This window comes from Alligator mississippiensis, chromosome 1 (assembly GCF_030867095.1).
Source record: "Alligator mississippiensis isolate rAllMis1 chromosome 1, rAllMis1, whole genome shotgun sequence".
Lineage (NCBI taxonomy): Eukaryota > Metazoa > Chordata > Crocodylia > Alligatoridae > Alligator > Alligator mississippiensis.
This window is the reverse complement of record NC_081824.1, coordinates 104,053,272-104,072,814: the sequence shown is the minus strand read 5'-3', so window position 1 is coordinate 104,072,814 and position 19,543 is coordinate 104,053,272. Positions and strand designations below refer to the sequence as shown.

The following is a 19,543-nucleotide window of genomic DNA, read 5'->3' as shown; positions in this document are numbered from 1 at the left end:
ACTAAACTCCTGAGTTTCACCCTTCCTTCACTGTGCATAATTACTTATGCAGACTGAAATCAACTGATGTTTCTCATCCCCATCTTTCTGCTGACCAAAGGATGGCAATCTGAAATGACTCAGTTTAATTGGCTTAGGTCTGTGCAGTATATCTAAAGGTTGCAATTCTGCTTCTTAACTGTTGTTGTTACCTTAATTTGTGCAATTGGAAGGTTTTATCTGTATAAATAAGTATTCTGAAAAATCAAGCCCCAGTTGTCTTCAACTGGGCACCTAAAAGTAGTGGACACTTAATGTGTTTCAGTTCCCTTCCCCCTTTTGTAAACTGTAGAAATAGTCGTATTTCCATTACAGAGGAGTGTTATGATAATTAAGTGTATGAAACACTCTGACATTGGTGCTGAATGCTGGAAAAGCGTATGAGGAAATTGGTAATTTTTCTTCAGAGTAGTGTGTCAGCAGTGTGCAATAATAAGACCTAGAACTACACAGACAATAATGAGGATAAAACTAAATATTGAACTGCTACTCATGAGTAGGTATTAAATTAACACTCTCTATCCAGTGCATTGAATGAAGCAGCTATCCTGTTAAAAAATGGCATGTGATTAGGTAATTAAGGATTGCATCATAATGCATATGCACAATAGAGCTGAATTAAGGTTGTCTGGGTAACCCTGATCTGGGATTTCCTAGCACTCTGAGTACATAATTTTGCAACCTGTAATCTTTGTGTAGAATTGAAAATGTTACATATTGTGTACTCTACTTTGTGAGCCTGTACAGGGGAAAAAAACAAGTGATGGGGAGAGAGAAATCTAGGACAAATGGATTTATATCACTGGATCTCTGTCCATTTGTCTCTTCAAAAAGTTGAACAAAGGTTTGGTTTCTATGAATTTATAAATTGATAACTAATAATTTATAAAATTATAATAATGTCTTGGAGCAAATGAATGATTTCCCTGAATAATTCTGTATAAGCATAGTTTAGTTCAAGTATGAATACCAGATACCTGGGTACTGGTTGCTATCAGAACTAGCCTTTCAGTATTATGGCTAATAAATAAGTTTTAAAAAACTTTTAAGATTCAGGGAATTCTTCCTACCAAATGAAAACAACTTTCAGATCAAATTTGGGACCTGTATTGAAACTATACAGTAAGTATTGTGATTGGAGTACAGCAACTTTATTAGTTGTTAAGGGTTATAGAAAGACATATTTTGCCATTTCCTCCTTTTGAATATCTCTTTTGGCTATATCTTCTGGTTGTCCCAGTAATGTGACATTCTGCAATAAAGACCTTTTTAAAAAAAAAAAGAAAAGCAAAGCAAGAGAGAATTTAAATTAAGCATGAAGTCTGTGCAAAAACAATATTTTTAAAAGCCAGCAGCTGAGAATGAGTCTTTAACTTTTGATTATTTGTTTAGGAGATGTACCAATTTGAGTCCATTTGGTCTACTTTAAATACCAGACTTAAAAGTGATTTTTCTTTTGCCCTGTTTTTATTATGAATACAAGTCACTTTAAGGTTCAGGGGAAAGTCTATGGGTAAACTTACTCAATGCAAATCTCCCATTAGAGTTTTTATAAAAAGGAAAGCAAGATGAAAATTAAAATATTATAGTAACATGAAAGTTGTCTGAGCAAAACTTCAACAATTCTGGTTAAGAAGGGATTTCATACCAGACTCTTGTGTTTATACAGTATAATTTCTGATACACCTAGGAAAATAGGTTGGATACCATACTTATAGAATGAAGGGACTATATTCTGGAAGGCAGCAATTCTTTAAAAAATGGAAGGGGTCATAGTAGATAAGAAATTAAAAGTAAACTTGAAGTATTGTTGCCCTGTGGGGTCAGGCCAACTCTCAAGATCTCAATATTGCACTGTTAGGAGGGTGTGACACAATTGCACATATACAAACACACAAATCAATTAGGTGCGCGCGCGCACACACACACACACACACACACACTCTCTCTCTCTCTCTCTCTCTCTCTCTCTCTCTCTCTACCAGCTCAGGCACATACACATCCAAACCAGCCTAGGCACATGCATAACTATCACCAATTCAAGCACATACAGTATACACCCCAAAGATAAGACACGGATCACTAATTCGTATATCATACACGCAGTGACATATATATACACACACACATACAACCCACCTACACATACACACAGGTAAGCTCCTAACTTGGATGTTACAGTGTGTATGTATGTGCTTGGGGTACCTGGGATACTTGGGGAAAGGTCAGGTGAGAGAGAGAAAGTTAAAGTGTAGGGAGTAAAAGTTGCCAGAACCGGGATTAGAACCGGTGGACTACAGAGAAGCTGGCTGAGGAACTGAGGCTTGGGTTTACTTAAGGTACATTGGGGCTGGAAACTGAGGCAGACAGCTGAGATACTTGGGGGAGGGCAGATAAGTGGTGGCAAGGAGGAGACAGCCAGGAAAGAAACTGAGGCAAAAACCTGGTTGCTCAGGGGAAAAGGAAAAGGCAGTGGGGATAAGACAGTGGCAAAGAAACAGGGGTTTTGGAGACAGAGAGGAGCTCAGGACAGGTGTTGGAGGTGGCAGTGAACCAGAAGCAGGGGAGGGAGAAATGAGACAGAAGTTAGAGGGGCGAGGAGCAGAGATTGGAGCAGGGCCAAACCATAATAAAGCAGGAGAAAGAGACTCAGTGGAAGGGTTGGAGTCCAGATGGGGAAGAGAAGCAGAGTCCAAATCCTTGGCTGAAGAGGGGTGAGGGGTGATAGGCTGGAAAGGGGTCCTTGTCCAGTAGGTGTTGTCCAGAGGGGGGTTGCCAGCAGGGCCTCTGGGTGGATAGGTGGTGTGGCATGGTGCTGGTCCAGATGGAGAGGGTGTCCCAAGGAGTCAGTCTTCACTGCCCCTTTTTATGGGACAGACTACCTCTGATCTCTTATGGAGAGGGCTTGTCCAGGCAATGTCAGTCCTGTTCCAGAGGGCTCCAAGTGTTCTTACTGAGCATGTGCAGCCTGGCACAATGGTGGGTTGCCTCATCTTTTGTTTCTTGAATGCTGAGGGTGGTTCCAATGGCTGGGTCCAGGGTGGTCCAGGTTCCAGTGGTTGGTCCAGGTGTTGGTGTTGATGGTTCAGTCATTCAGAGGGAGGTATTTTTAGACCTACTGCCATTGTCTCTCAAGCACCCTCATTCATCCCCATTCATTCAAGAACCAAGTTACGTAGGAGGGGTACGTGTGAGTCGTGGGTTACACAACTGGGCCTGGGGACAGGATGGAGACTTGACAAACAAAATGGAAACTTGATATGGCTTATGCTAACTTACATATGTTGGCCTAAATCATATAGAACAGTAAAAATCAATATAAACATCATAATTATACAATATAAAGAAGGTGAGAAAACAAAACAAATACAACTTGCTACCAAAATAAAATGCTGAAGCTTATCCTATGTCTTAGCTCACATATACTTATTTATAGGGAATAGAGAGGGAAAGAAAAAGTCAGAAATGGTTGGGGAAGGGGAGGGAATGCATTTTAAAAGAAAAAAAGAACGGGGGGTTTGGCTACAGTATACTACTGTGGTAAAAGGGGCTAATTGCAAGGTGGATATGCACCTTATAGACTAACTAAATAAGATTATATTTAGAGTACAAACTTTTGTTAATTCAAGTTCATGTCATCAGATACTATGAAAAGACAGCATATAGCAGTGTTTATAGTGGAATGAGTGATTTGAATAAAAAGGTAAGAGAAGAGGAGGGAGAAGAAGGGGAAAGCATACAAGCCAAGACCCTGGTGAAGCAAAGGATTCACAAAAAACAATCCAGGTAATGGGATAAGAATCTATAGTCCCTGTTTAAATCATATTTACCACAATCCACTGTGTGGCTGATTTCTTATCTGAGTCCAGCTTCATTGATTTGAATGGCTGCTGTTTTGGGGTTCTGTTGTAATTGTAGGAATCCTTGCTTCAGATCCTTAATGTGTACAACCTGGTCAGTGGGATTAGAGCAGATATGGTTGTAACATAGAGCTTGGCTACAGACAGTGGATCCTAGTGGTGTGCTTAGTTTGAAAGATGGTGATGTGACAGTAACTCTGGTCATTCTCATGCTGGTTTGTGGCCAGTCAGGTCTGGGTGTCACTCAGGGTCTGAAGAAGCAACGGAGATCCCACAGGAGTGTTCAGAGGCCAAGTGCAGGGAAACCAGAAGCCAAGAGGTCTGTTTGAGGAGCAGAGTCAGAGATCCAGAGGGTTGGGCAGAGTACAGGATCAGGAAGCCAGTCAAGTTGGGCATCTGGGAAATGAAACCAGAGTTGGGTTAGGGAGCCAAAGGACCAGGCCAGACTCAGGGTCTGTGGGCAAGTGCAATTGGGTAGCCAGAGAATCAGTCAGACAGCTAGTAGAAGGCACAAGCCAATGGTGAGGTGGCTTGGGTGCAAGGTTGAAGCCTGTTGCTCAGACACTTCCTCTTCTAAATCAGGGGTTTATATAGGAAAGGGTAAAGGGTCAGCTGACCCTGGCTGGCCACTCTGGTTGCTGGGAGTGGGTGGGTTGGTAGGCCAAAATATTAGGGTCTGACCACCTGACTTCCCCAAAGCTCAGCTGAGGAGGTGGTAGGCTGGGAGGAGCATCTGCTCCGAGCAGACCCAGGCCCCATGTTCAAAGCCACAGCCTGCCATTTAATTGGTTTCCAGTACAATGTGATGGTGATTTTGCCATGGCAAGCCTTCACTGTAGTGTCTAGAAAATGAAACTGCTGAGTGGAGTAGTCTAGAGTTAGTTTGATGGAGGACTGGAAGTTGTTAGTCTTGGTGAATTTTTTTTTTTTTTTTTTAGAGCAGAGGTGCTCAACCCCTGGCCTGCAAGCCAAATCTGGCCTGCAGAGCCATGCATTGCATCCAACCTCTAGGACTCTCCACAGGTTGAGAAATTTTGCAGCAGGGGAGAGCTGGCAGTTAATTACTGCTGCCCCTCCCTCACTGTAAAATTTCCAACCCCATGGGGGCAGGTGGGGGCTGGACCATACATCCCTTTCCCTGTGCAGCTGGGTCACACCCACTGTCCCCCTTCTGCGGGCAGATCAAGCCTTGCCATGCTTGCCCTGCTCATCAGATTGGGCCCACCTGCCAGATCCAGTCCACGGACAAACTAGACGCTGCCCATCTGGCCCACAGGACAAAAAGGCTGAGCACCACTGCTCTAGAGATTCTTTCCCATGTGTCCACATAAAAAAGGAGCTAATTAATTCCTTATCTATGAAAAGGATGATATGGACATGTGGTTTTCATGTTGGAGTTTGCTTAAATCTTTGTGTTTTTGTGACTGATATTACGTATGGTTCTGGCGTGCATGTCTTTAAAAAAGATGTTGAAATATTCATGGAATAGGGAGAATTTTCATGTGGCACATATGCTATAGAGCTACTTGAACTTTGTTCTAATGGATCTTTTTGGCAAAAAGATAATCCTATACTTGCACAATCATGTTTTTTTGTCTTTTATCCCCTAGAGAGCCATTACTTATTCAGTACCCGGGATAGATATAGAAAGGGCAGGGTTAAGTTTTACGTTGTCACCTATAAATATAGGACTTCTGTCCCTTTCCCACAAGCTAATGAGTATAGGATTCTTTTGTAGTTATTTGATAAACATCCTATATGTTTTCTTTCCTTCTGGATATGATTGCTCCATTGTTAGAAAGAGTTAATGCTTTTATGCAGCTTATTGATGAGTCCTTATTTTATTTTTATGAACCATTATTTATAGATGCCTTTATCAAAATTTGTATCCATCTATAAAAAAAAAAAAAAAATCCCAGTAATAAATGGAGCATTATGAGTAAATAAAACACTCTGTTTAAGCTGTTACAAAGGTTTTCTTCAGTGCAAGAAGGAAGTAAACTTTGTGTACATTAGTCTGTTACTGTTGAGTACAGAGAATGTTTATTTTCATGATAACACATTTTGCAACGTGGCAGCATCCTTGTCCATATTTGATAGTCTGTAAAATAAGCAAAAGTCTCCACCATGTGGTTTTGCATATTTTAGATTTGTATAATCTTTAACCAGCCATGCAAAGTATGCTGCCTTTTGGTGAATGAAATGATGTCATTTTCTTCTGAAGATAGAATTTTAGGTGTCTTTCACTAAGTAGTCATTACATTGCTGTAGTAATTCTAAAGAGTGTTGCAGATACTGCTTACAATTTTAGCTTCTGTAAGTATAGTGGAGGAGGAATACCTACCTAGTTTCGTCAGAAAGAGAGCTTCATGTATACATTTGTACTGTATAGTAGCTAACAAGCAAACTTTCATTTTCTTTTTTTTTTATCCTATGAATGTGTGTAAACGGATTGGGGGAGAAATAAAGAAGGGGCCTCTAAATAAATACATTAATTAAGCTGTATCTCATCCCACTGGTTAATTTAACTTTGCCTCGACAGTCCTGCAGAATTTTAATTTATAAACATATGTGATGTCTCCCTAATTACGTGGGCTTTTCTGGATTATTTGCTGCTGGGCAGCAGAACCATGGTCAAGGCTAGAATGACATGACCTGATAAGAGACTTGGTGGATAGCTCCCACAACTGGGGTACTATTGTGGATGGGTATAAACTGAATATGAGCCTTGTGTCACAGTGTGCTCTTGTTGCAAAGAAGGCTAACAGCATACTGGGCTGCTTTGGTAGGAGCGCTGCAAGCAGATTGAGTAAAGTGATTCTTCCCCTCTGCTCGGCACCGGTGATGCCACATCTGGAGTACCATGTTCAGTTTTGGGCCCCCCACAACAGAAAGGATGTGGACAAATTGGAGAGAGTCCAGCAGAGGGCAAGAAAAATGTTGACAGGGCGTGGGCTCATGACTTCTGAGGAGAGGCTGAGGGAACTAGGCTTATCTCGTCTAGAGAAGAAGAGACTGAGAGGGGTCTTAATAGCAGCCTTCAACTACCTGAAGTGGAGTTCAAAAGAGGATGGAACTAGACTGTTCTCAGTAGTGGCAGATGACAGGACAAGAAGCAATGGTTTCAAGTTGCAGGAAGGGAAGTATAAGTCAGATATTAGGAAAAACCTTCTCACTAGGAGGGTGGTAAAGCACTGGAACAGGTAACCCAGAAAGGTTGTGGAGTCTCCATCCTTGGAGGTTTTTTTAGACCTGGCTAGACAAAGTCTTGGCTGGGATGATCTAGTTGGGGCTGGTCCTGCTTTGAGCAGGGGGGTTGGACTAGATGACCTCCTGAGGTCCCTTCCAACCCTAAGTTTCTATGATTTTAATAAATTAGTTGGCTGCAGTACAGCTAACATTTTTAGGAAAATCTTTCAAGAGACCTGCCCAAGAAAACATTCAATTTTAAGCAGTTTGTTGTTATTTTTTCAAGTTCTGTTGGCAAAAAAATTTTCCAATTGGTTTTGTATTTATTCAATCATGAAGTGTAAGGGAGAGAAACTGAATAAAATATTGCCTGAATTTCAGAGATGTGCTATCTCTAATTGAAGACAAAAGAAAAGACCCAGAAATAATATTTTTCTATGACATTTTTAGGAAATGGATAATTTAGAAACCCTGGGTTTGAAACCTGATCATTAGAAAAATCTCAGCTTGATCAGAAACAGGTAGGCCCAGCATGGAATATGTTGGTACAGTATTCATTAAACTGCAAAACATTTAAAAAAAAATGGTCCAACAAAAATGGGGCCAGAAGCAAAACGTACCATTTATGCCAATGAAAGTAACATAGTCTCTGCTTCACATAGTTTTACAAAGGGAATGTCAAGTTTGTCAGTTTCTCCTGAAATACTATTTGGCATTTTTTTCTTATGGGAAGAAATGAGAATAAATTCAGTTACAGCTCCTCAGGGGTTCTACAAGGTCTAGTACAATGAATGTAACATTTTTTTGCAGACACCCTTTTTAGTGATAAATTGGAATTTTAAAAGAAGAAGGAAGAAGAGACATATGATCTGAGGAACAAAAGTAAGAGCTATCCTCTTGGGGTTTTCTAGACAAAAATTGAGAAGCTAATCATAGACCAAAAATTGTTTCCTCTTTCAGTTGATGAGGAAAAGTCTTGATAAGAAAATCAGGTTGAAGGTTTGCCGTAGAATTCTTTGGCAGGCTTCTGTAATTTTCTTTTATAATGAATCCCTTAAGTTACAAGTGGCCCAGACAGCCAATAGATGCCTTAATTTACTTGTGGATCAGATAGCCAAATGAAAATGACTTTCAATCTTTTAAAAGTTAAAAATACAGAAATAGGAAACTCACAAGTATCCGTTGAACATCTATACATGGTTAGCAGGAGAAAAAAAAACAATGGTAAGAGACTAAATAGCCTGTACACAAAGAAACTAGCTTTAGGTTGATTCCTAAAGCTGATGTGTAGAATCCCTGCTGCTTGTGGGACATGTCTACTTTTAGACCCTGCCTCTTACGGGTGGAGATTCCTTGATGTGAAATCAGAAAGCCTCTTTAGCTGTTTTACAAATCACTGTCATCTTTGAGAGTGATATTAGCTTGGCATAATGAGTTTAAGACTAACTACCCTATTAAAGATATAGAGTTCTACACTCAATAAAGCATCTGGCCCTTATATTCATTGCATATGCTTGTAGATTGTAAGAGGACAATACAGCAAATGTCTTGGAATCTGGTAGTATTCAAGCAATTGTCAGCTTCAATAATTGGTGGAAAATCATAATTTAGGCAAATATTCAACAAAGTGATAGAGCCAATTTGAGTAGTTTAATAAAAATGTTACTATCTCATTGCTATTTATAGGTGGTATTCCTTTTGCCCTTCCTCAATTCCAGAAATATTAGTATCTATATTTATTTTTTTTTCCCAGTGCAGTTGTACTTTCATTTTAAAGATAAAATTTAACCACAAAGTTTCTGTACACAAAGAAAGATGACAGTGATTTGTAAAAAAGTATGTATTTTAAATGATAGTATTAAACAAGTGAGAGAAAACAATTTCAGAAATGATTCTGGAGGAAACTCATTAAACGTAAGAACTGGTAAACGGCTGTTTTATTTTGGTAAAATCATATATTTTGAACTCGATGCTCTCCCAGAAATTGAATTTCTTAAAATTCAGATTAAAATTAGGAATTTACTGAGGCATCAGAGTTTAATGCATTCCTTTTTCTGTCTGAAATCCAATATCATTGGTCCTCATAACTGTTTACAGACCTCCAAGAGGAGGCTTTGAGACATTCCTTATTACTCAATCGATTTGGACCATTTTGAAATAAAAGATGGGAAGGAGAGATTTTATTATTGAAAAAAGACTGGCTTTATAAAATGCTTTATCAGTACAAGTTTCCCCCGCTTTATGTTGTAAATGCATTCCTGGAAAATGACATTCATCTCGAATTTGTATAAAGGGAACACACTTTACAATGTAACAAATAAAGATTTGTTCCAAGACCTTGACTGTACTGACCCCCAGACCCATTTCTACCACTCTTACAAGAGAATTTTGGTACTCATCAACAGCAGATGGTACACACAAGCACAGGGTGTTGGTGAATGTTCCATAATGGGTATGGCAACTACAGAAACACGTGTTGCAGACAGTGAGCAAGGAGCACAGATCCACAAAGGAGACTATATTTTGGTGTGCGTCATTCCCACAATGCACCGCACAAAGCAGCTGACTGTGGGCTTCTACCACACCGATCGCATAAGAGTAAATTTACCTCGCATATAAGCAAGCAAGGTTCTTTGAGTAGATGTGATGCCTTTTATTAGACCAACTGAGTAGTTGGAAAAATATTCCTGGCAAGCTTTTGGGCATAGTCGCCCTTCTTCAGGCATGGGAAGTCTCTGCTGTTCTGAGACTCCAAGAAATGAAAGAAGCTAAAAGTGTGGCAGGATGTCAGTGAAAATGTAAATAGGTAGAATTAGAAAGACAAAAGGTGAGGCAGAGGGGGGAGGGGGAAGAGAGCAGGGGAAAAAAAGGCCAAAGGAAGGCCATGCAGCGATAAGAGTACAAGGCAGAAAAGAAGCTGTCAGGCAAGTATCTGGTGAATCGGATGTCAGGCAGGTTGTACTGTGTCATAAAACCAACGTCTATGCTGAGTCCGTGATTTTTTGTATCCAGTAGGTTTATGAAGTGAAGTTTGTAGGCTCGTCTAGGGAAGGTGTTTTGTAAGTTCCTTTTGAGGATTAGAACTGAGAGACTGGAGAGGGAGTGATTGTCCTGTGAGAAGTGTGCACCCACAGGTAGTTGGGTATTCTTGACTTTGATAGATTTTCAGTGTGCGTTCGTTCTGGTGCACAGTTGTTGTTTGGTTTCTCCAACATATTTTCCCTCAGGACATTTGTTGCACTGTATGAGATGAATAACACTTTTGAAGGTGCAGCTGTAAGATCCAGGAATGGTGATGGTTCTGTTCTGGGGTATAGTTATAGTGGGGGTGGTGGAGATATGTTGGCAGCTTTGCATTTCTTGTTCTGGCATAATCTGGATCCATTTATGTCCTTAGACCAACACAGCTACAACCAAAAACCCTTGCATATAACAATTTTTTGGTATAAAAAGGGTCATCACATAAGAGTGAATTTGCACATACAGAACCTGCATAAAGCAAGGGAAACCTGTAGTGAAAATGCCCCTGTAAACTGATGAGCCTCAGATAAGTCTGTATGCTACTGCAGTTGCACAAAGATGAGCAGCTACTCCTGGACCTTGCCAAGAACCTTCACTCCTTAAGATAACCCATTTCTTTTAACTTTACATGGAAACCAGTTGGCAGTTAAGTATGACTTGCATGCCAGTGGAAAGTGTTCCCTCCATATATACTCTATTTGGCAGGTAGGCTGCTGTATCTGCAGGTAACCCACATTTGCAGCAGGTTTTCATGTATAATCTAGGGCTGGTTGCTGCCTCCCACAAGCTGACATCAGACAAGTGTGTAATGAAGAATATAAAAATAACACTAGGGAGGGCCAAATAATTTACCTGGTTCTAGATTACTTTGGTCATAGGTTCACAGAATCCAATGGAATAGGGAGAAAACACTTATAAACAACGTAATTTTCAAAGTGGATTGGGGACCAGGCTTCTTTGTGGTTTTCCTACAGATTACTGAACTACGAGCAGACCTGTATTTAAATTGAGCAAATGGGTATTGACCCAAGTCATGCAAGAAATGCTCTTTGAAATTGAGCAAAATTGGATGCTTTTTTGCCTGCTTCAGTACTAGTATTTAGCCTTTAAAATTGGAGTCTGTTGATAGATAGCTTGTTCACTCTGTGATCACAGAAAATAATGGAGCCAGTTTATAGCAATCTCTTTCTTAATAAATGATGTTACCAGATCACCATTCAGTCTTCTACTCCAGACTGAATAATCCCAATTCTTCCACTATGTTTTCATATAACATGCTTTCTAGACATCTAACTTAATCTTCAGTATTTAACAGATGCATAACTATTCAGTGGTGTCTGTGATCAGTACAAGCTCTCAAACCAGCTGATTTTTATAGCCATGAGTAAAATTGTATTATCCCTGCAGAATAGGATCTTTCTCAGTTCAAACAATCAGTGTAGTGCAATGTATACCTACTTTTGAATATTGAGGTGAGACCTTAAAAATCCTATGGTATTTAAGTGTAAAAGTCTTAGTGGAAGTCAACAGAGAGTTCTAAAAACCTTCCCTTCTCTTTTGAACTGATAAAATACTGAGAGCCAGCTTCTGTAACGAGTCTGTACACACTTGTATAATCAAAATGGACATCAAACAGGAATGCATGAATGAGCATTCTAATAATAGGAGATAATTTGGTGCTCTGACAAGGTAATTATTATAGAAGTACTAAGTTCACTGTAAATTAGTAATAACTTCTCTTCCCCTCCTTATCCACTGAGGAGGGAGGGCCAGTGAATGTTTAAATAAAAAATGAATGCAATAAAATGACAAGGTGAGAAAAGTGTTGAAATCCTCCAAAAACATCATGACAGCAATACCATGCATTGATTGTGTTGGCTGTAGAAGCAACAAGTATTGGCAAAAATAATAATTCGAAAGTAAATAGGAATTGCAGTAACTGCATCTCCTGAAAACCATAACTTTTTTATTTGTGTCTAACACTATAGCTGCCAACTTCTTAGGCAGCAGTATTTTAAAATGTTGGCCTTATTCTTCTGTAACAGTCCAAAGCTGTGCTCTGATGACAAGGGAACTAATCTCAAACTTTTTCAAACCATACACATATAAAAGGAGTATTAAACCTGAAGGCAAAGCTTAAGGGAATTTCGGCAGATTGGCATTTTTTTCAAATAAACGATACTCTGGCTGAGTGGTGTTTTTGCATTGAGGCAAAGAGGATTGTTTTGGTCAATAATAATGGAAATAAAGCCATTGTACCAAATATAATCTAACTTTCCTCATTTCTTTTTAATCATAAAAGCAGAAAAGCACATGCTCCCAGGTCTGCAATGGACAATTGATATCTGATCCTGTGCTGCCTGTGTCCATGAATAAGGACTGCTGAAAATCCTAATCAAACGTGGCTGATCTCCCATGCTGATGAATGAAAACACTGAAGTGTTGATAGCAAAGATGCTGCCTATTAAAACTGCATAATGCAAAAGGTCTCTCATATCTTATCAGCCTGTGCATTCAATAACAGCAGTCAAAATTCATTAAAATACAACTTGCTTTGTGTGTTAACATTTACAAGTTAAATATGGATTTCAAGGTGTATCAGATCTTGCACTTTGTCTTGCAATCGCTACTTAATCTTTGCTAAATGAAGGACTGTACTTTTTAACTTCTTTTCCTTTGATATTAGGGTAAGCTTATTGATCTTGGCTTTCTAATTATACTGAATCAGTTTACAAGATGCTTACCTCATTGTTTGTTTCCCTTTGAAACAACAAATCCTTCTAATACACTTAGAGGTGGTTATGAGTTTTGCTGTCTCTTATCTAACCTATAATGCTGACACCTTTTCTCATTTCAGAAAGATTCCATTGAGTTAGCTGTTCAAGACTTACTACAGAATGTCTACAAAAACTGTTTGATGGATCTAAAACCAGCTGTTTGAGTACTGTACATATGCTTGTAGTCTGGGGACAACAGTGGAGTGTGGAACTTGGTCCAGTGTAAGCCAGGAGCTAAGACTGGGTGGCATTAGCCCTGGGACCACACTGGAGCTGGTTCAAGAGTCTGGTATGGTCCTGTGGCTGGGACAGCCAGTCAGCTGATCTCAGACCCAGGACTTCACCAGAGCCAGTTGAAATCTGCCTTGAACTGGCTTCAGTGTAGTCCTAGGTTTAAGACTATCCAGTCTCAGCTCTGGGACCTCCCCAGATCACATTCCACACTCTGGTGCAGTCTTGGAGCTGAGACTGGGAGACATCAGCCTCAGGACTGCACTGGACTGGGTTCAAGATTTCAAGTTCAAGCTGATTGGCAGTCCCATACCACTGACTGCATGTGCAATTTGAGGCATAAGGGTAACCGGCCACAAAATTATTGCACATTCTGTGGAATATCTTTGTAACTTATTCCTTCTTTTATTGGGCCATTAATTGCATGACTGTGTGACCAGGTCACTATTTAAGTAAGACATGATTGACTGGTTAATTATGTTTTCAGTGTAATGTCTGCCAGGGGCCAAGGAGAAGGAAATTACAAATTTTGTGTTTGGACCCTTCTAAAATCATATTTGTCTTCTTGGCAAGAGAGACTACCCCCCTTCTCGCTCCCCCCCCCGCCCCTCCCCCCCAAAAAATTAGAGTCCACTTTCTTGACTGTGATTTAAGTCTGTAAGCCACTCACAAAGTAACAGATCTGTTTTTGCTGTTAATGTACAAACTTGGTGGGTTTGTGTAATTAAGGCAATATATGTTTGAAGACTTATATATTCTTAGATCATTTTATTGTCTGTTCATGTATTTGTTTCTGTAACTAGTGGCTTTGTTAATGAAGTTTGTTGCAAACACTGGTCTGAATGCCTTCATAATAGACTGGCAAAATGTTTTTTAAAAAGCAAAAACAAACCAAAATGAATACAATACAGGGGAGTACTTTGTGAATTATTTGCCATAGAATAACAAAATAGCAAAAATAACTCCTTAAATCCTTTTTTTTCAACACCTATTGAAGTAAAAAATGTATGGTTTCAAAATAACAATCATGCATTTAATGCAATTGTTTGCCATAGGTCATAGACTTTTTCTTTTCTGGGATTTGTTTTCAGTGATTGATGTCAAGGATCCTAGTTATTTTTATCCTCTTAAATAATTATAAATTACTTTCAAGAACAAAAACCAAATTTAGATTCCTCAGAAAGGATGGGGTTTGTTACTGTGTGTAGGTGTTACAAGGGTTTAGCAAAGCACTTTTTTAAAGCAGAAGTATGGCATATAGTTTCAAGCAAGGCATTTCATTTCTTAATCCAAGAAAAGAAAATTTGCATGACAACGTTAAGAGATGTTAGTTTCTCTTCTGAAAATTTGAAAAAATGTGCTTTTAACAAAAATTAAATGAAAAGGCTTAACATTTCTCCTAGCATTAGTTACAAAACAGTCTTGACCATTGTTTCAGACTAGTCTACAATTAACACTTCAGCTTTTCTTGTCTAGCAAGGGAGTCTGATGCACTAAATTTAATTGGGGATCAACCACTCAGCTTCTCTAAGTATTTCTAAAGACAGTTGTGTTTCCATGATCACAAACTGTGAGACTGAAAGAGGTCTGACTTCTGTGTCAACAGCTTTTAACACAGACCCTGATACCATTCTCTTAAGTAGGCTGCAGAAATGTAGGTTAGAATTATCATTATGTGGATATGGATATCTGATTGACTGAATAGTTACAAACAAACTGTAACCATAAATGGACCCATGTCACTGTCACATGGTGTCAAGTGGGGTTCTACAGGGATTTGTTCTGGAATCTGTTTAACGCCTTTATTAATGAGAGTGAGTTAGCTGTGCTAATCTGAAGTTAAGCAGAAAACAGGACCGGGTAGGAACTGAGCTTGAGCCTGAAAAAGTAGGCTGTAGTCCATGACATCCTGTGCCTTTCACAAAGAGTTAGTTTATAACAGGGGTGGCCAATCTGGAGTATGTATGCCAAAAGTGACATGTGACACACTGGGGAGGGGACAAGCAGCACAGTGGCAGATGGGGGAGGGAGCAGAAAGCAGAACATCAGATCAGGTAGGGGAAGGGGATTGGAGGGGCAGGGACAGTGTGGGAGTTTGTTTGTGACATGCCTGCCACAAATTTGCCCTACCCCCTAATTCTTGTATAAGGTGCCATCCTGCCTTGCCTTCATCTTTATTTAATGACTGGAAGTAAGGATAGAGTGTGTAATTGATCAGATTTTCAGCTGATAACATAACGGGGATGCGTCAGATTTTGGAGGGTAGGGTGAAAATTTAGAAGGATCATAATGAATATGAAAACAGGGCTACAGATGACAAACAGAATTCAATAAAGATGGATGCTGCAAACAAGTTAGAAAAAAACAAATGCGCAGATACACAATTGACTTGATTAGTCATACCAAGGGAGACCTAGGAGTTGTGGTGAATCACAAACTCAGAATGAGTCGGAATCAATTCTGCTTGGTTCTGATTAGGCCTCAGCTGCACAACTTTATCCAGTTTTAGTACTTCCATTTCAAGGAGAATTTAAGAGAAACTGGAGAGGATCTAGAGACAGGCTACAAAGATAGTAAAGAGGTGGAATGGAAGCTATATATGATAGGGTTGAAGAAACTAAGCATGTTTAGCCAGGAGGAAAGTAGCATAAGGTAAATGGCTTTCAAATATTTGAAAGCGTACAACAATGAAGAAGGGGAAAATATTCTCCCTTGCTACAAAGGGCAGGACACGAAGCAATGGAAGCATATTTAAATTGTATCTCAGGAAAAACATTTTTAACTTGTCAAACAGTGGATCAGACGGATTAGGGAAATTATAAAGTCTTCTTTACTGGAGGATTTCAGGAGGAGGTTTGACAGGCAATCTATGCAGGATGGTTAGGAATAGCACATCCTGCATCTGTATAGAAAGTTGAACTAGACCATTGACTGGTCCAAACCTACAGTTCTATCACAGATTTATCAGTGACTCCATCACTGCATTTTTAGTTTCTTGCTACGCTTCCTTGAATAATAAGGAAGATGTGTAATATATGGCTGTATGTCGCTGTAGGATAACCTGCATTCTGGGGTGATTTTACCTGGGCCTCTTTGACTTTGAGGTAAAAGTCAATATCTATTCAGTGTCCCTAGGATGTCCAGGGAGAAAGGGTAACCTGGTGCCTGGACAGACAACATATTTACACTGGTATAAATGATCCTCGGGTCTAGAGAGACAGGTAAGCAACTATTTTAAGATAGCAGCTCAGCATAGTTGTTACTACAGTATCTCAATCATGTGCCCAGGGAGAGGGTGATCTTCTGTTTGCAATATGTGACTTGCTTCCAGAAGATGGAAATGGGCTATCATATGGGTTATGTGATGTCTGCTCCTATTTATATTGGTTTAAATGTTTTGTTTTGGGTTTTTTTAATTTATTCCAAGCCTGATGATGTTGAACCGAATATATTGAGAGCTGTCTTGACTCGTATTTTAATTGTCAGTTTTCAGAAACTATATGAATCCAAGTCATATTGCATTATCCTGTTAGTTTTCAGACATTTTCAAAGAGCAGGTATAAGAACTCTGTTATGGTTTTTCTACTTTTTGAGGTACTTAATGCCCCTTTAAAGCCATTACAAAATATGTATATATAAAAATGGAATCCAAAATGATGCACCATATAAGAAATTGCTAAATGCTGTAGTCAGATGATGTCAATTGGATGATAATGCACAACCAGCAGAAGAGAAATTTTATATTCTGTTCTAGTAACCCTCTCATGATGCAGCCAGTCTTGAGAGGGCTCTGAAAGCAACATGTTATATCAGATGCAGATTTGTAGTGTTCATTATGCTTTGCAGAATCCTGGTGTACATCTGTAAGCAACTGTTCATGAGTTGATAATATTTACATGCCTGGAAACCCACTCTTGTCATCCTGTATTCCCACTGAAGTCATACAACCAACTAGAGTCTGGTGGCATTGAGACCTAAGCTGGATGTAGGATAGCAAGGAATGACCCCAAAAATGTGAAAAGGGTGAGAAAATCTGGAGGAGCATAAACATTACAAAAGTGAAAGTTTCTGTATTCTTGATGAATGCACCTTTTTATAATTAGAGCCTAGTTGAAATTGCAGGCCCAGCTCACTAGTACTGCAGCCCAATCATGGTGGGGCCACCATTTTCATACCCAGATTGTGGCACCTTCCCCATAATTGGACCACAATACTAGTGATTGGAGAAGGAAGGCAGACTCACCTGCCAGACCGCAGCCTGACTGAACTTGCCCAGCATTGCGGCTGCTGTTACCTGCAGCCAACAAACTCATAATGCCAGGCAAGTTTGGCCAGGCTGGGGCCCCCATGTGTAAGCAATGCCATCCACACTCTAGCTCTCCTTCTCCCTCACTACCCTTCGTTGGCTGCATGCACCACAGAGCCACTGTGATACTGGCCGAGGTCAACTAGGCTGGGCCCCCCCTGTGTGCCAGCCAAATGGGTGTGGGGAGCTGGAGTGCAGGTGCCATAGCTGGCACGTAGGGGGCTTCAACCTGCATGAACTCACCCAGCTTCACAGTGGCTGTGGCTCAGTGATGCCTGCAGCCAGCAAAGGGTTGTGAGGCAGTCAGGGGAGGCCAGAATGTGGGCAGCATTACTCTCACATTGCTCGCATTGCTGCCCCTTAGCCTCGCCTGCCACTGTCCCCACCCTGCCCCCAGCTCCACTCTGCTCTGCATGCAGGAGCCCTACTGGGGCAGCACGGAGCACTTCCCTCCCACTGCCCGCTTGACCCCTCCCTGGTGACTCATTACCACTGCTGGCGCTGACTGGGGCAGGCATGAGCAGGGACTGGGTGCTGCACAGAAGTGCAGGTGCCCCCACAGCTCCATCTTTTTGCAAGGTAATGCCACACAATATGGCCACTTGCTAGGGAACTCCTCAGCAAGCAGCCGTATTATGGTATTTCCTTGCAAATTGCATTTTTCATGAAAATCATTAAATAGCATTTTTTGTGAAAATCATGAAATCTTTTGATTTAAACAAGACACTTTTTGTAATGAATCGTATACTAAATCTATTAAATCATGTACTTTCCCTTTAAAACAATTGTAGGTTGAGGAAACAGGAGTGATCAAGTTAGACCAATACACATTAGTTTCCTGAGGAGGAACCTGAAAGTAGGAAAGTTGATTAGTGTTGTTTGTGACATCCAGGGAACATAACTTGCCCTTGTAGGAGAAAGGTGTAATGCCTGGTGAAATTCCTGGGCGTGCCTCAAGCCATGTTCATAGTTAGGCAAAACTAAAGCTGTACAGAGTTTTTAAAGTGAGGAAGACGAAATAACTTTTTAAAAGATATATTTTAAATGCTTCTCATTCTGTTTATCTGCCTCATACTTTCCTCTTGTAAACAGCAGAATGCACTTCCAATGGAACTTGGGCCCATGAAGTAATGTGGAAGGTGGTAAACTCAGTATTTGTCTTGTATTCTAATTGAAGTTGTCACTGCACAAACACGGTGCTTTTGTTTTCTTATAAAGTAGCTATTATAACTTTTCATACAGACTGAAATTTGGTTCCAATTATATGCTCTTATTTATTTCCCCAGAATGCTGAAATTTCAGTTTTTGAAGTGAACATTCGTTTTGTTGGTGGACTGCTTTCAGCATACTACCTTTCTGGAGAAGAGGTAAGATAATTTATCCATATCATCTTTCTGAAATACTTACCCAGAATTAATGCAGATTTCTTTGCCCCTTCTCCATTTGTGTTTCTATTAAATAATGCAGATTTCTTTGCCCCCAAGCACATGTAAAGATGCCCAAAGATTTTACTCCTTTTTCCTAGACTATTGTTTTGTATAAAAGTCACCAATGGAGAAGTGTTCTAAGTTGTAAAACCATGCCCAATACATATCTAGGGGTTTTGTACTGAGGAACAGAAGTCTGAAGTTCTGATGCTGCTGGAAGTAGTTTGTTACAGAAAATGGCATAATCCTTGCAAGGAAATTTAACTTGTACTGATATCCACTGATGTGAATTAAAGCTTCGTCACAGCTAACTCCTAGTTCTCAAAAAGGATAAAATTGCAACTGAGAATGTAGGAAGAGAAGAAAATGTGACTGGGAGAATCGGAGGGAAGAATGTGTAACTGGTGGTACAGATTCAGGCAAAGACCACTAGAACCACCATAGCTTGTTTTCTGATCATCTGAGTGTTAGAGTTGCTATGACATTTTGGAGGGCAGCCCTGAATGGAGGTCTAGTTTAAATGTAATGAGAGAATGAACATGTCCAGTGGTTTTGTGCTTCGTACTTCAAACTGATTCTCAGATGTGTATATCATACATAGGTAGTGGAAGCAGAGCTAACCCTTATCCTCTCATCTTGAACAGATGCTTTGTTTTGTTTCCTATAGCTAGCCTGGCTACATCGGGGAGCTCA

At 40.0% G+C, this 19,543-nt stretch overlaps 1 protein-coding gene across 1 annotated transcript in view; it reads left to right on the top strand.

The window, feature by feature from the left end:
- MAN1A1 (mannosidase alpha class 1A member 1) overlaps positions 1-19,543 on the top strand; it is a 246,587-nt gene that overhangs the window by 78,707 nt on the left and 148,337 nt on the right. The window contains exon 4 of the mRNA XM_019479484.2: positions 18,710-18,790. Within this exon, the coding sequence (XP_019335029.2) occupies positions 18,710-18,790 (81 nt within the window). The remainder of the gene's footprint in view (positions 1-18,709; positions 18,791-19,543) is intronic.